General features: G+C 37.3%; 2 protein-coding genes across 2 annotated transcripts in view; both read right to left on the reverse strand.

Annotated features, from left to right (window-relative positions):
* LOC135473181 (uncharacterized) overlaps nt 1-8,748 on the reverse strand; it is a 54,817-nt gene extending 46,069 nt beyond the window's left edge. The window contains exons 1-6 of the mRNA XM_064753025.1: nt 8,711-8,748; nt 7,309-7,428; nt 4,410-5,129; nt 3,771-3,903; nt 3,097-3,291; nt 1,530-1,695 (exon numbers count right to left, since the gene is read on the reverse strand). Of these exons, the coding sequence (XP_064609095.1) occupies nt 1,530-1,695; nt 3,097-3,291; nt 3,771-3,903; nt 4,410-5,129; nt 7,309-7,422 (1,328 nt within the window). The 5' untranslated portion in view covers nt 7,423-7,428; nt 8,711-8,748. The remainder of the gene's footprint in view (nt 1-1,529; nt 1,696-3,096; nt 3,292-3,770; nt 3,904-4,409; nt 5,130-7,308; nt 7,429-8,710) is intronic.
* A 550-nt stretch (nt 8,749-9,298) lies between these two features.
* LOC135473183 (uncharacterized) overlaps nt 9,299-15,965 on the reverse strand; it is a 41,451-nt gene continuing 34,784 nt past the window's right edge. The window contains exons 25-31 of the mRNA XM_064753026.1: nt 15,119-15,244; nt 14,399-14,454; nt 13,749-13,833; nt 13,234-13,311; nt 12,708-12,824; nt 9,915-10,093; nt 9,299-9,328 (exon numbers count right to left, since the gene is read on the reverse strand). Of these exons, the coding sequence (XP_064609096.1) occupies nt 9,299-9,328; nt 9,915-10,093; nt 12,708-12,824; nt 13,234-13,311; nt 13,749-13,833; nt 14,399-14,454; nt 15,119-15,244 (671 nt within the window). The remainder of the gene's footprint in view (nt 9,329-9,914; nt 10,094-12,707; nt 12,825-13,233; nt 13,312-13,748; nt 13,834-14,398; nt 14,455-15,118; nt 15,245-15,965) is intronic.

Below are 15,965 nucleotides of genomic sequence, written 5' to 3' on the forward strand. Positions count from 1 at the left end.
CACCTCTTTGAACACCACTCATGATAGTTGCGAAATCAATCTTACATACTGTTTCCCCTATCCCCTATTGTTTTAATCTCTGATCCAAATCAGCGAGAATTAAAGCTACCCTTCATTATAACTAATGAGTAAATCATTATACGTGCTTGAGTAATTTCGGTTATATTATAACTAGGAAAATTAAAGAGTTATAAGGGATTTTTTGCAGGCCTATTGCCTTGATTAAATATGCGAAAATGAATTCCTGTGAACCCATGTTTGAACTAAATCTGCGACTATAAATTCCTGTGATTAATAAGTACTTTACAGTACCAGGAAACATTTTCTTTTGACATGAGAATGATAACCATGCAAAATAAGAACAAACAGGAAACTGAGGAATTTTAAACCAGCAACAACAAACTAGAATCAGCTCAAAATCGAAAATCACATTAACTGTACTTCTTGTACAAATAACCTTACAAATATGTTTTTTAAATATCTAAGTACAGCACGGCCTGCTATGTGCACAGAGTTAAATGTCACATCACACATATAAAGGACAAATTTGTGTGTTAAATGATGTGGAGCTATGCGCTTCACCAGACCCATATGGGGAGCTCTTGGTTTAATCATAGTGACCATTTATGCAATGCTTGCCTAGAGGGATCACATCCTGTTCTTTTCACCCTAGAGTCCCCACGGGGACAGTAAACTGGAGCAAAGGTGGACAATAACAAAGCAGCTAACCAGACACTCACTAACATGACAAATGGGCCAGGAAGGAGATATATCTATTCCTCTATGTTCATCAGCCAAGGGATAATAAGGTGAACAGTAATATAGGCTCAAGTGATATCCATGGTAACACAGGATATCTTGTTGTATATAAAAAACTATGGCAATGTTGACATGAGTTACAATTTGAGTCGATAATAAGTTGATTCTATCTACCTCATGGTAAATGTATGTTCCCATTATACAAGCAAGTGTATACCAAAGCTCTAGATCTTCAATCAATTTGACCTGGTACTGTACCACAATGTACTGGTACAGATAAATTATAAAATACGATTCATATTGTTTGTTGTTGTTTTTTATGTTAAATTTTACTTATTTTTTTATGCATTTGTTGTTGTTGTTGTTGCTTATTTGGACAAGGAACATTTTTGTTGTTAAAAAAAATACTAAATGAAATAAATGATCTGTTTATTATCATTATCTTATCTTTATTTTATCCTATGTATATTTCTGTCAATAACCACTGAAAAAGCAAGCTTGACTTCCTCACAATAGGTTTATTTTCTTATTAGATATTGTTTTTGTACCCATTCACTTCCTGGGAATTGTCATTTGAACACTATTATGTACAACATTGATGGGGTTCCAAACCTGTTACAATTGAAAATGCATGGATTAAGTGTTCTCCCCCCCACCCCCAAACAAAAAAGACAATGAAAAAAGACATCAGCACACGCAACATTTTCTAACATTTATGCACAACAATCCCAACAAGAAGAATAACAACATTGTAGCAGCTAAAAATTTACCTGGTTTTTCCTGCGCCTCCCAGACCGACAAACATAAGCTTTGTGCGGTGACAGTCAACAGAGCCCGTCAGCAAGCGCCGGAGGTAAGCATAGGTGCTAGAGAACCCACGGGCTCGGATCTCCTTGGGTGGAGTCTTCAGTGATGGACAATCTTCAAGCTCCAGCACTGCCAGGGACAAAAAACGACAAATTATAAATAGGTGGATGTTACACCACGTACAGGCATACAGGTCCAGGTGTACATGTACAGGTATATATGTACAGGCGTACAGGTAAAGGCGCACAGGTACAGATGTACATGTACAGGTATATATGTACAGGCGCACAGGTACACAGGTAGACAGTGCACAGGTACAGGTACACAGTTACAGGTGTACCTCTACAGGTATACATATACATGTACAGGTATAGGTATACATGTACAGGTACAGGTATACATGTACAGGCACAGGTATACATGTACAGGCACAGGTATACATGTACAGGTATACAGGTACAGGTTTACAGGTACACAGGTACAGGTATACATGTACAGGTATACAGGTACAGGTATACAGGTACAGGTTTACAGGTACAGGTATACATGTACAGGTATACAGGTTTACAGGTACAGGTATACATGTACAGGTATGCAGGTACAGGTATACAGGTACAGGTATACAGGTACAGGTTTACAGGTACAGGTATACATGTACATGTACAGGTATACAGGTTTACAGGTACAGGTATACATGTACAGGCTAGGTCAAAGCTACTCTCTGGAAGCTACATGTCCTACATGTAGCAGTCCGATTAATTGATTAATGTCATGCTCATAATGGTAATCAGTTTTCTGGATGGAGGAAAGCGAAGTGTCCAGGGTAAACCACCAGCTTCTGGCAAGTTAATGACAAACTTTTTAACACATTACATATTTGCTTACCATACTGGTGGATAACAAACGAACACAGCATACACAAGTAGTCCAAATGATCTAAAATTTCGTCCATGACTAAGTTGCTCATTTTTCCAGATTCTGGGAGTTCTATGTATTTTAGAAAGGTACATTGAGAGGTGTTTGAAAGGTAGGATGATATCCTGCGTGGAAAATGTAAATTTTAGCACCAGAAGTAATATCTCCTGACATTTATTTGGCTCCAAAAATGCTCTTTTGCAGCTGAATTTTTAGGTCATTTAGGGTGGTCCAAATTGCCATATGAGTGCCTCTGACTTCTTATTGTCACATGCAAGGTCCCCAAACCATGGAGAGTGGCTAATTTACAGATTCGCTGTACACCGCTGGGATTGAACCTACATCTTATGGATAGGAATCAAGTTCCTTACCCACTGAGCAGTGTCTTGGTTAGTGGTTTGCTTGTGGTGAGACGGTGGAATGGCAGTAGACTGCAGCTAGCTAAAGAGAGATACAGGTGGCTGGTCAACATATCCACACACATAGGCCACAACAGGCCAAGACACACAGACAGACAGACAGAGCCTGCCAGAGAAGAGCTACTTTAAGAGCTGCTTGTCCCATCTAAAATGGCAGGCAAGCTCACTTACAGATCTAAGAAATATCCAGACTTACTCTTGAGAGGAAGTTCTCCTGCAGCTGCGGCAACGGTTGTCAGGTAAGGATTATGGGCCAGGTTTATTTTGTTCAGTTTGGACAAGGTTTTGATAGTTTCTGGCAGAGTTACCAGCCCTTGATACTGCAGACTCAAGTACTCCAGTTTTTCCAGCCCAAGAATCTCCTCTGGAAAACCACTGTAAGATTCATCATCTGCAAGAGACAAAAAATACAATCATCATTCAAACTTCAAAATGTTCAACAGTAACTGTTTTGTACACAGTTGAGCGACAATTTAAATGATTCAGAAAAGTTAGAACATAGCTTAATTTTTGTTTGGAATGATTTTGTTGATTGTTACGAAACTTTTTAAAGGAAATGTCTTTTCCCAATGTTAGCATAGGTCTGCTATGTTGACAATAGTTCAGACATTTCAATAAAACGTTGGAATTTGATTGGTCAAAAATAACACGATTATATAAATCCCACTTTCGTCAGTCCAAAGTAGATTAAAGTATTGACTTCAACAAGTAGATAGATAGATTCAACTGCTAGATATCTATGATGACCGTAAGTGCATGTCATGTGCAGTATCTCCCGTTCACCATATATTAACTATTTAACACACTGTCTGACATTTAAACATCATTCTGCAAACAAATTTATTGTAACGAACATAAAAAAAAACATACCTGGCACCTCTTTTCCCTGGTGACCAAATCTAGGGAAAATGTGGAAAAGGGTGGCATTCAACTTTGCAACTTCACTGACATCTAAAGTGCCATTTTGGTCTTCATCAAACTGTTCGTATAACAAAGCCTTGTCCTGACATCATGAAAAAAGAAGACAAAAACGAAGTTTACTTCAACAGAATACAATTGGCAACATCAATAGTTCAAACTGACATATGCACGAGCTGGTTAAAACTACTTGAAAATTTATTTGTTTAAATCATAGTTGTATCATGCCTCAATAATTTTCCATTTCTATGATTGTGGTACCATTTTGATCAGATGGGAAAGAAATGTTAAACATCAGTAAAATGGCGCCGGATTCCTGCTGTTGAGTGATTGCCAGGTACGTTATTATATGTTGGAATTTTCGCCAACGTTTTGTGAAACATTCTTCGCATTAATTTTTTCTGATGAAACACTTTAAAATTTTCATGAAACACTGAGTATTTTCACAAAACACAGTATTTTTTTTAAACATTCGGTAGTGTTCTTCATAACAACACACAATTTAAGTTATACAAAACTTTTTAAACAAAAAGAAACATTCCCTTTTCTCATGAAGCAATTTCACCTTCTGACCTATCTATCAGAACTCACATGATCATGGTCTTCCAGCCAGTCCAAGAGATGCGCATGCTTTTCCAGGAATTTATCAAAATGTTCCCTTGACAACAGAGTGTTTTGCTTCAGAGGCAACCAAGGGATTCCATTCAGATACAACTGGGTGAGGTTCTTCAAGTTAGAGAAACTTGGAGGCAAAGTCGACAGACAGTTGCCAGATGCATTTAGTACGATCAATTTTGTCAAACTACCAATATCTTCAGGCAACGCGTGAAGCTGCATGAAACTGATGTAAAGTCTTTCCAGGCTCTTAATCTTTGTGACCACAGGTGGGATTTTATCCATTGGATTTCCACTCAGCTCCAGGGATCTGAGTTTAGGGCATTCTGCCAAATCCTCTGGTAGCGTCTGTAGCAGGTTGTCTCGTACCTTCAGGTTGCACAAGCTTTTGCAGTTACCCACACCAGATGGCAAACAAAAGAGGTCATTGTGAACCAGCTGCAAATCCAGCAGCGATGGAAACTCAATGAAAAAGTCTTCTGGTAAATATTCAAGCTTATTTCCTTCAATTTTTAAAGAGGTTATAAAGTGTTTGTAGCAACTGAAGTCATCAGACGGAAATTCTTCAAGTTCTGCATCTATCTGCTGGCTGGAGACATGGCCAGAACACAAGTAGATCGTATCTTCTGACAACAAAGTCACAAATTCTTGCAATCCACTCAGAGCTAGGTTTTTCTTTGTCTCTGTTCGCAGGGCCTGAAAAAAAAATTCAGCATTTTACACAACAATCGTTAGCTTTGGCAATAATAATAACCCATATTCATTTCCTGACAACAGTAAAAGTAAAATTTAATTTCAATGGATTTGTCACCAACTAATTGCTCTCTTGTACGAGTGTAAGTTGCTGCAAAGTCTCCTCAGATATTATGTAGAATTAAACACATATAATTTGTTAAAACTTATTTATTAGCATATTCTGTACATACCACACATCATGCAGTAGGGTAATTAACTGGTGAAAAATTCCATGAAATCAGAGGTGATTTAATTACTGTCCTCAGTCAATATCCTGAAAAACTATGAAGCTACATATACTTTAACTTTATTTTGTCATTTCAGGAGAATGGACAAGTGTTCCATCTGTTTTATTTTTGTACCACAAACAGACTTTTGGAATGCTGCATTTATAAGTTGGTGAAGATGTACACTAAGAAGACAGAATGGATGTGCAACTTCTTGATTTATTAGCATGACATTTTGATAAAGTAAATATTTACATCATCATCAAGTCTCAACCATATCAAACATCAACTTCATAATAGTGTTCGTATCTACATCAAACCATCATGCTATTAATCCAAGACGCTGTATATCCATAAGCCTGCCACAGACTAAAGACAAATGCTCAGCTACTGACCAGACGACATCGTTACCTCAGCCAAAAAGTTAAACGTAGATGATGAGCTTACGAGACATATCATTCCTCATATGGCTTTCCAAAGGAAAAATGGCAGACTCGAATGAAGGGGTAAAGCAGAGTTTACTCTTAATTTTATTGTTGAAAAGTTTCTTAAACGAGCTTCTTATCGACAAACATGGATGAATACACTAATGGATGAATCTGCAAGAAAAGCACGCTAAAAACTGTGCGCACATGATGAGGTTTTAGTTAGTCGCGGTCAACAGCTGAGCATTTGGCTCTCCTACGGGGTGGGATTAAGGAACATCCTGTCGTCACTGTCTAGCGAACAAACTTACACCGTGAGCACTGATAAAACAGACAAGTTCATCATAAACTAAACCACCCTGATTAATATATTAATAAATTATCCTTCAAATAATACATTAATTCTTCTAATTCTTTAAACATGTTTTCAGGCTTTATCCCAGGGGGCCATTTGTATTACCAGTAAGGATCTATATTATGACTTTGAAGGACATTCAAATCCACTTCAAAGAGAAATAATGGCAATGATGACTGATGTGAGATTGGCACTCTCCTGTGACTAACTGGAACCTCAATCCTGTCAGTCTTCATCACACAGCTGACACTAATATGAGTAGTGGGTACTAATCATGCCAACTGTGGTCTTCTGTCAGATCTCTGTCTCCCATGCAAAATGATCCCACTTTCAGTCTGCACAGCATAATAGTCGGCTGATGAAGTATCTGTCTTAGTAATATGAGAAGCTTTCCGGTAATCATACTTTTAATAATAAGCGGTAATTAGTGGTCATTTATAACTAGCCAGCATGTCAGCAGTGCTGGAGATCGGAGTTCACATCCCAGTGTCACCCACAGAGTAAATCCATTAACAATTGTATACACAAGATTCACAATAAATCTGTCAACATGCAATATTTTTTATTAAAATATCAGACAATTAATATCAACTAGGTGCAACCATTTCCATGGTAGCCAAGACAAATGAAACCATTAGTCCTTGTCTATAAACATCCATGACAAACCCTAAGTGAAATAATTTTGAGGCTCTATCCCACTGCCAAGTGCAGATTGTGTGCAAAATACATATCATATGCGCATTCTCTTCAAACAAAACGGTGTGCATCACTCAATTTTCTGGCTGGTATATTTACCTCCCCCCAATAACTGAATATCTTCCTGTTTTTTCTTTTTAGGCCAATAAAAAGATCAGGACTTGTTTCCTTACTGGAGTGGATTTATTTTTGCACATTAAATTTCTGGGGAGGAATGATTTTAAAACCATCAGAAAAAAGCAAAGCCCTTCGTTGATGGGTATAAAACTCATGACCTCTGCAGAGGGCAGACTGAAAGAGAGTAGCAGCACAAAACTGTATTTTTTTTTTAACACATCTTTCTTCTTGTTGGTGAATATACCAGTGAACATCTACTGGATTTGACTTGGTTTGAAAATGAGGTTCAGTAGTATGGGCAAATTTATTAATAAACTAACTTTTGCTGCTTGAGTTAAATCACTGACATCCTCAAAGAATGATTGTCCAAGGTCAGGTCCCAAGGTCAAAGCCAGTTGACAGGCCTGCCAACGCACGTACTGATGGACACCCATCTCAACCTGGCAGAGCAACAAAAGACACGATTGTTTTACTAAACCGAAACAACAGACTGATCTTTCACATACACCATTATTCATTTATTTATTTTACTGTTGTTTCACACCACACCCAAGAATTTTTAACTGTGTGGAGGAAACATAAGAGCCTGAAGTATTAAGTCACCACTCTTCCCCACCTGGCCAACAAACCTCCGGCCTTTAACCCAATTTAGCCACAACTGAAGAGAACAAGATTCGAATTAGAAACATCATTGTTGAAGAGCACATTGGCTATGAGTGGCTATAGGGCTCAATTCACCCTATTCTTGTTTTCGTGCTCATCTACTGCATGTAGGGCTCATTTCACTCACTTATTTTCATGTGAGTTTACTCTTTCAACATCAGACTATTAATCTGATTTCATGCAATTACGAATCTTTAAGCTACCTAAATATTTACATTAATCTTTCACTTCGGCCACAAAACAAGCCTTATGATACTCATTATCTTGTAAAAGACAATACATTTTAATATGTGATTTGATCTATTGTTTAATGCCATACTGAAGAATAATTCCACTTATAAAATGGTGACCAGCCTTATGTGAACAAGAAACCGGCTTGTCTGCCAGGAAACCACAAATCTTTGGCAATTCAGACACAGTCGTTAAAGTGGTGGAAGAATAGTGCTCTTCTACAATAATAAGACATCACAAACGGTCCAGTGAAAATGGTCCACTGCTTATTACCACAAAGGTCTCACAAGTAATGAGAAGTACGAGTAATGAGAAGTGCAAGTAATGAGAAGTGCGAGTAATGAGAAGTACAAGTAATGAGAAGTACGAGTAATGAGAAGTACAAGTAATGAGAAGTACGAGTAATGAGAAGTACGAGTAATGAGAAGTACGAGTAATGAGAAGTACGAGTAATGAGAAGTACAAGTAATGAGAAGTACGAGTAATGAGAAGTACGAGTAATGAGAAGTGCAAGTAATGAGAAGTATGAGTAATGAGAAGTGCGAGTAATGAGAAGTGCGAGTAATGAGAAGTGCGAGTAATGAGAAGTGCGAGTAATGAGAAGTCCAAGTAATGAGAAGTACGAGTAATGAGAAGTACGAGTAATGAGAAGTACGAGTAATGAGAAGTACGAGTAATGAGAAGAACAAGCAATGAGATGTACAAGAAATAAGAAGTACAGGTAATAAGTTTCCTTCAGTGAATAACATTACTTTGGCAACATAATCAAAATATAATTTATTCCTAAAGTAATCTGGGAAACTTTTCACTCAAATTATAATCACATACCTCAGGAATAGATAGCTGGTTTGCAGAACCCGTACAGAATTGGTCAATCTTGTCTGGCAAACGCATCTGAAACAAATAACACAGACTAAATCATATACTATAGCATTCTATATCTTATAAATATATTCACAATGTTTTATATCCTTCCAAAAAAAAAATTAGTAAAATAAATTGTTTTATTTCAAATGCAATATCTGGAAGATCACGGCGAACATTCCCACAGATCAACCGAAACATTTACTTATTTATTTAATTATTTTACGCGCACTCAAGAATATATTTCACTTATACAGCCATGGCCAGCATTATGGAGAGAGTAAACCAGGCAGAGTTCAGGGGAAACGCACAACCATCTGCAGATTGCTGGCAGATCTTCCCACATACGATCCGTGAAGAAGCTAGCATGAGATGCATGCACTTGAACTCAAAACAACCAGCAGTTGAAATAAATCCCAAATCAAAAATAAATAAATATTTTTACATCAAGCTATGCCTAGCTTGCCAAGTTTATACAGGCATTAAACATGTAACACCACAGGTAGACATATCTCCTAATAATAGTGTTATAATGAGAGAAAGAGGTGCAATTCAACTCATCTGATTGAGCAGCTTGTAAAACTGCATAATGTTCAAGTGATCCGATAAATTCAGGTATTGACTTCTTAACCCAAACAAAAAAAAGTAGAATGATTTGACAGTGACTTCGTATGTTCTAAAGTTGTAAATCATTGTGGTGGTAAAAGACATTGTTGGGAGTTAGTGCATAACTTTATCACAATTTATGCAAATCGTGAACTGCATTTGGCAATCCATGTACAATGGGAGGCAACTGCAACCCTGTGAATAGCTGAGCAAAATGTTGACCTATGCGGTAAAAGACTTCCTAGGTTTGTGATATGCAAATCGCTACCGATGACTGGCTATCTGTGTACTAAGGGTGGCCACTGCATCCCGATGATTGGCCAAAGACATCACTACCATCGCCGACAGCACCTGATTCTCCTCTTACAACAGATCCCCTTACTTCATAAGGCGAACTTAAAAAAGGCAGTATCACCTACAGCTGGATCAGGAAGCCAATTCTTTCCGAGACAGGTCAGTCCAATCTGGCAACACTCTCAATATCTGGTCATCAATTTATTGACAGCATCTGACATTAAAAAAATTTACATGTTGTAAGGCATAAGTCTAAAACTATGCATACCTCTTGAGCTGCTTGTAGGACATGCCAGGCCCAGAGCAGGGGGAGGTAACTGTGATCTGAGGTGAAGTCCTGGGGCATTGGGAAGCCAGTGGCATTCAGCAGATGTAGCTGCCAGTAGGGGTTTCTCTCAGTAAGGTCTTGCTTGGCTGGATGCAACACCAACATGTCCTCACACTCAGCTGTAGGTCATCAGAAAATATAAATCCAGATTAAATTACATAAATAGTGAAATGTGTTTAGCTTTGTTAATGTTCGTGAACTACAAAAAACTGAACAATGTTTGAAAACAAGGCGCTCAAATCTTGCCCTACATTTCCCAACATTCACTGGGAGATGTTTCCCAGTAAAGGTCAATATGAAACACTCCAGTGATATGGTGGTTCTCATTTGCTTTTGGTTGTATGATGTTATACCTTATTGTCACTCTAGAGCAAATTACACTTGGCAGAATTCTTCACTAATTTTGCTTTTGGTTGTATGATGTTATACCTTATTGTCACTCTAGAGCAAATTACACTTGGCAGAATTCTTCACTAATTTTGCTTTTGGTTGTATGACGTCATAACTTATTGTCACTCTAGAGCAAATTACACTTGGCAGAATTCTTCACTAATTTTGCTTTTGGTTGTATGACGTCATACCTTATTGTCACTCTAGAGCAAATTACACTTGGCAGAATTCTTCACTAATTTTGCTTTTGGTTGTATGACGTCATACCTTATTGTCACTCTAGAGCAAATTACACTTGGCAGAATTCTTCACTAATTTTGCTTTTGGTTGTATGACGCCATAACTTATTGTCACTCTAGAGCAAATTACACTTTGCAGAATTCTTCACTAATTTTGCTTTTGGTTGTATGACGTCATACCTTATTGTCACTCTAGAGCAAATTACACTTTGCAGAATTCGTCACTAATTTTGCTTTTGGTTGTATGACGTCATACCTTATTGTCACTCTAGAGCAAATTACACTTTGCAGAATTCGTCACTAATTTTGCTTTTGGTTGTATGACGTCATACCTTATTGTCACTCTAGAGCAAATTACACTTCGCAGAATTCGTCACTAATTTTGCTTTTGGTTGTATGACGTCATACCTTATTGTCACTCTAGAGCAAATTACATTTTGCAGAATTCGTCACTAATTTTGATTTTGGTTGTATGATGTGACAACTTATTGTCACTCAAGAACAAATTACACTTGGCAGAATTCTTCACTAATTTTGCTTTTGGTTGTATGACGTCATACCTTATTGTCACTCTAGAGCAAATTACACTTGGCAGAATTCTTCACTAATTTTGCTTTTGGTTGTATGACGTCATACCTTATTGTCACTCTAGAGCAAATTACACTTTGCAGAATTCGTCACTAATTTTGCTTTTGGTTGTATGACGTCATACCTTATTGTCACTCTAGAGCAAATCACACTTCGCAGAATTCGTCACTAATTTAGCTTTTGGTTGTATGACGTCATACCTTATTGTCACTCTAGAGCAAATTACACTTGGCAGAATTCGTCACTAATTTTGCTTTTGGTTGTATGACGTCATAACTTATTGTCACTCTAGAACAAATTACACTTTGCAGAATTCGTCACTAATTTTGCTTTTGGTTGTATGACGTCATACCTTATTGTCACTCTAGAACAAATTACACTTGGCAGAATTCTTCACTAATTTTGCCTTTGGTTGTATGATGTCATACCTTATTGTCACTCAAGAACAAATTACACTTTGCAGAATTCTTCACTAATTTTGCTTTTGGTTGTATGATGTCATACCTTATTGTCACTCTAGAGCAAATTACACTTGGCAGAATTTGTCACTAATTTTGCTTTTGGTTGTATGACGTCATACCTTATTGTCACTCTAGAGCAAATTACACTTTGCAGAATTCGTCACTAATTTTGCTTTTGGTTGTATGATGTCATACCTTATTGTCACTCAAGAACAAATTACACTTCGCAGAATTCGTCACTAATTTTGCTTTTGGTTGTATGATGTTATACCTTATTGTCACTCAAGAACAAATTACATTTGGCAGAATTCGTCACTAATTTTGCTTTTGGTTGTATGATGTTATACCTTATTGTCACTCAAGAACAAATTACACTTGGCAGAATTCGTCACTAATTTTGCTTTTGGTTGTATGACGTCATAAATTATTGTCACTCAAGAACAAATTACACTTTGCAGAATTCGTCACTAATTTTGCTTTTGGTTGTATGATGTCATACCTTATTGTCACTCTAGAGCAAATTACACTTTGCAGAATTCGTCACTAATTTTGCTTTTGGTTGTATGATGTCATAACTTATTGTCACTCTAGAGCAAATTACACTTTGCAGAATTCTTCACTAATTTTGCTTTTGGTTGTATGACGTCATACCTTATTGTCACTCTAGAACAAATTACACTTTGCAGAATTCGTCACTAATTTGTAGAACTGTCTGTCAGCAGTTGCAGAAGATGACCATAAATGACCATAAATTTTTTGTCCCATGACTAACTTGCCAATTTTTCCTGATTCTGAGAGTTCTATTGACTTTAGAAAGGTGCTTTGAGGTTTGCTTGGAACATAATATGATATTCTACAGGAAAATTGTAAGTTTTAGCACCAAAAACAATAATATTTGGTAAGATTTATTTGCCTCTGAAAATGCACTTTTGTGGGCAAACTTTTAAGTTATTTATGGTAATCTCAGTGAAAGTTAAGTGAAGACACATGTACAACAATATTCACTCTAATAATATTACACTGCTAAATAAATTTCCTACAACAATTTTGTTTACCTCTGATGTAGCAAAGAGGATGACACTGAAGATTTTGCAGATCACCAAGAAGGTGTCGGGCTGGCCACTGGAATACATCTTTGGATTTGTTGCCTGGTAACAAGGTCATGGCAGAGCCTAACAGGAAGGAAAATAGCTTTGAAAATCAAATCTAAAGCTAAATTGAAGTGTCAGAATTCATACATGTGGCTACTTCTCTTTCCTAAATCTCTTTACTCTGAGTTTTAAAATAAAATATGGAAAGTTAGCCGACAATTATTGTATCAAATATTTCTCATCCTCGTTTTAGTACAATAAATGAAAGGTAACAGACTTTACATAATATATGGGAGCATGTGTATGTGTATGTGTTTTTTTTTTTTTAAGATATATCAGAAATTTACTATCAGTTTATTCTGACAAAACACAGCTTGAAAACTATAGAATGAATGTAAATTTTCACCTTTGCCCTTTTGAATAAAACTACTGGATATTTCTCTCAGAAAATCAAAAGTAATCAGTGGACATCAAAAACTAATTGACATACCTGTGAAATCAATTCCTCCATTTTTATATAAAACCGTCTCTAACTGAGGAACCATTTGGTTCATCTTACACACTAAGGCTAAAACCAAAGAACAGGTTGTTATTACATGTGAAGAGAGTAAGTAGCCTATACACATGCTTTCATGAATAAATCACTGAAATATTAATTCTCAGACTGTATTCCATTTGGTAATTTCACTTACAAAACGGAGGTGGGAATTTATTGTTAGCATGATATTGAAACCTTCTGGGAATTTTTAAAGCCATGTGATCTTCACAATGCGAAATAGTTTCACGACTGTTATTAGAAGGTATAACTTACAACTCTCTCGAAGTGACAGACAAATAATATCCATGAACTCTAATTTTCTGTCCTTTAAATGTCAGATTAAAACAAATCAAATTTTAATCTTTCAAAACAAAATCAACCAATTAACCAATGGACATGAAGCTGCAATTATAAATTTTTACCTTTTCAAGAAAAACTACATGAACCTGGGTAATACATGTATATACCTGCTGGGGTGGGGAAATACAGACATGGCATAGTGGGTGGAGTTGTCCCCCCTGGTTGAAGCTGGGTACATCCTCCTCTCTGAGCCTGCGACATCAATGGAACAGTCCTGATTCATTTATTTATTTATTTGACTGGTATCTTACGCCATACTCAAGAATATTTCACTTACATGTATACTACGGCGGACAGCATTATGTTGGCAGAGCCCACGGGAAACACACAACCATTTTCGGCTAGAGAGGAAGAAAGGATGAGCTGGACTTGAACTCACAGCGACCGCATTGGTGGGAGGCACCTGGGTCACTATGCTGCGCTGGCATGCTAGCCCCCTCGGCCACAGAGGCTCCCGGAACAGCTTGAGTATATATCTGTGGCAGCCTTGTTAATTGTGGTACAGCACACTTGAGCATCTTTACAGGCACACCTTTGATCTTCCAGATTTACATGAGGCATTTATACAAAGGAATCCTTTTTCATAGACATAAATGGTTACCTGTGTACCTTGATCAATTGCCTGAACACACCTTAATAGCTAGATGCCAACAAAGATTAGAATAGATACGGATGATATCTGTAAACCTGCTACCTAATGGTAATAACCAAAATGGCTGCACAAAATAAAGATAATGTGGGTAAAAAACTGTCTTACCTCACTGAAAAGCCAAAGCGGTGCAAATGATGCCCCATCGGGTAGAGTGTAATCATCTGAAATATTCAGTGGAGACTCATTTATCTAACAGTATATATTTAATTGTTTTTTTAAACTGTACTTATCTGTACTTACTTTCACTTATCTGATGTCGGCCAGCATCAGGGTGGAAGAGAAACGGGCAGAGCCCGGTGGAAGCCCTTGACCATCCACAGGTTGCTGAAAGGTCTTCCCATATAATAACTCCTGAGTCATTGTTCTGCACTAGCACATCAGCTATTTAGCCACAATGGAGATTCAGTATGCTATAGTTAAAAATCTTTGGTACCAATCCTGCTACACATCATGACATACATGCTTCACAACACAATGTATCATTGGATTTCAAATGAGGGACAATGCAAATTGTACACTACAGTGTGACAGACATGCATGACTGGTGCTTAGTTCAATTGGTTCAATATGCATGACAAATGTCAACTGCAATAGGGAAGTTTCGAGTTCAATCTCTTTTATCGTTAAAGGCAAAGAACAGTGCTATTGTATCATGTGACTCGTGAAAAAATGTCACAGTACTTCACAGATCACACGTCGTGGAAAACAATGTTTTCTGAAAAATCTAGATAAAACGATAATTTTAAATGGGGAGGGTGGAATCAGAAATCACAAAATTCAAACACATGGTATTCCCCATATGATAAAAAAATCATCTTATCTTACAAGCTCCTTCTCCAGTTTTTCCATTGAGTGGTCTCCCCTTTGATTTGGCATATCCGGCTGGATGCAGTGTCTCACTCCTTAAGTCCACTGTCTGAGCATTCTCCAGTGTCACCTTTGACATGTGATCTGAAAACAAACAGCACTTCACGCTGTTTTCAAGACAGTCAAAACCCCTACCAAATAATACATGTAATTGTGTACAACGCCAGGGAAAGTTTTTTTTTTATCTTCCCTTCCAGTCCTCTTGCAACCACACTGTGCCGCAGACATTACTACAGTCTATCCACTTCAATACACTGATGCTGGGCCTCTATGGCTCAGTTGGTTAGCGCATTAGCGCAGTGTAATTACCCTGGAGCTTCTCACCAATGCGGTCGCTGTAGGTTCAGGGAAAGGTATCTTAAAAGCCCCAAAATCCAAAGAAATAAATCTGAGAAAAGTATGTCCATCATCTTCTTTAAATAGAAAATACATTTGTTATAATTTTCAAGTGAAAGCCCCCTTTTACAACTGTGATAAAATCTCGAGCCCGGAATTTATCGGTATTTTTGATGCATGTTTATGTTTTTGGTAGACATTACTCTTGAATGCATTGGACTAATCATATAACCTTGTTTAAAAGAAATTCAATGATGACAATGAATGATTACGCATTCTGTAGTAATGACTATGAAGAGCTTTCAATGTTTACCTATTTTTAATAATGTTGTCTTGTGAGCTTTGACAAATAGTGACACTTGCCACAGTGACTGGTACAGTCTGGACTCAACCCAGCCGTGATCACTATTAGGGCTTGCCTCCCTCAGATGTGGTTTGGTCAGGGAATAGTTACTTTGATGTCATTTTT

The sequence above is a fragment of the Liolophura sinensis genome, chromosome 8 (assembly GCF_032854445.1).
Source record: "Liolophura sinensis isolate JHLJ2023 chromosome 8, CUHK_Ljap_v2, whole genome shotgun sequence".
Lineage (NCBI taxonomy): Eukaryota > Metazoa > Mollusca > Polyplacophora > Chitonida > Chitonidae > Liolophura > Liolophura sinensis.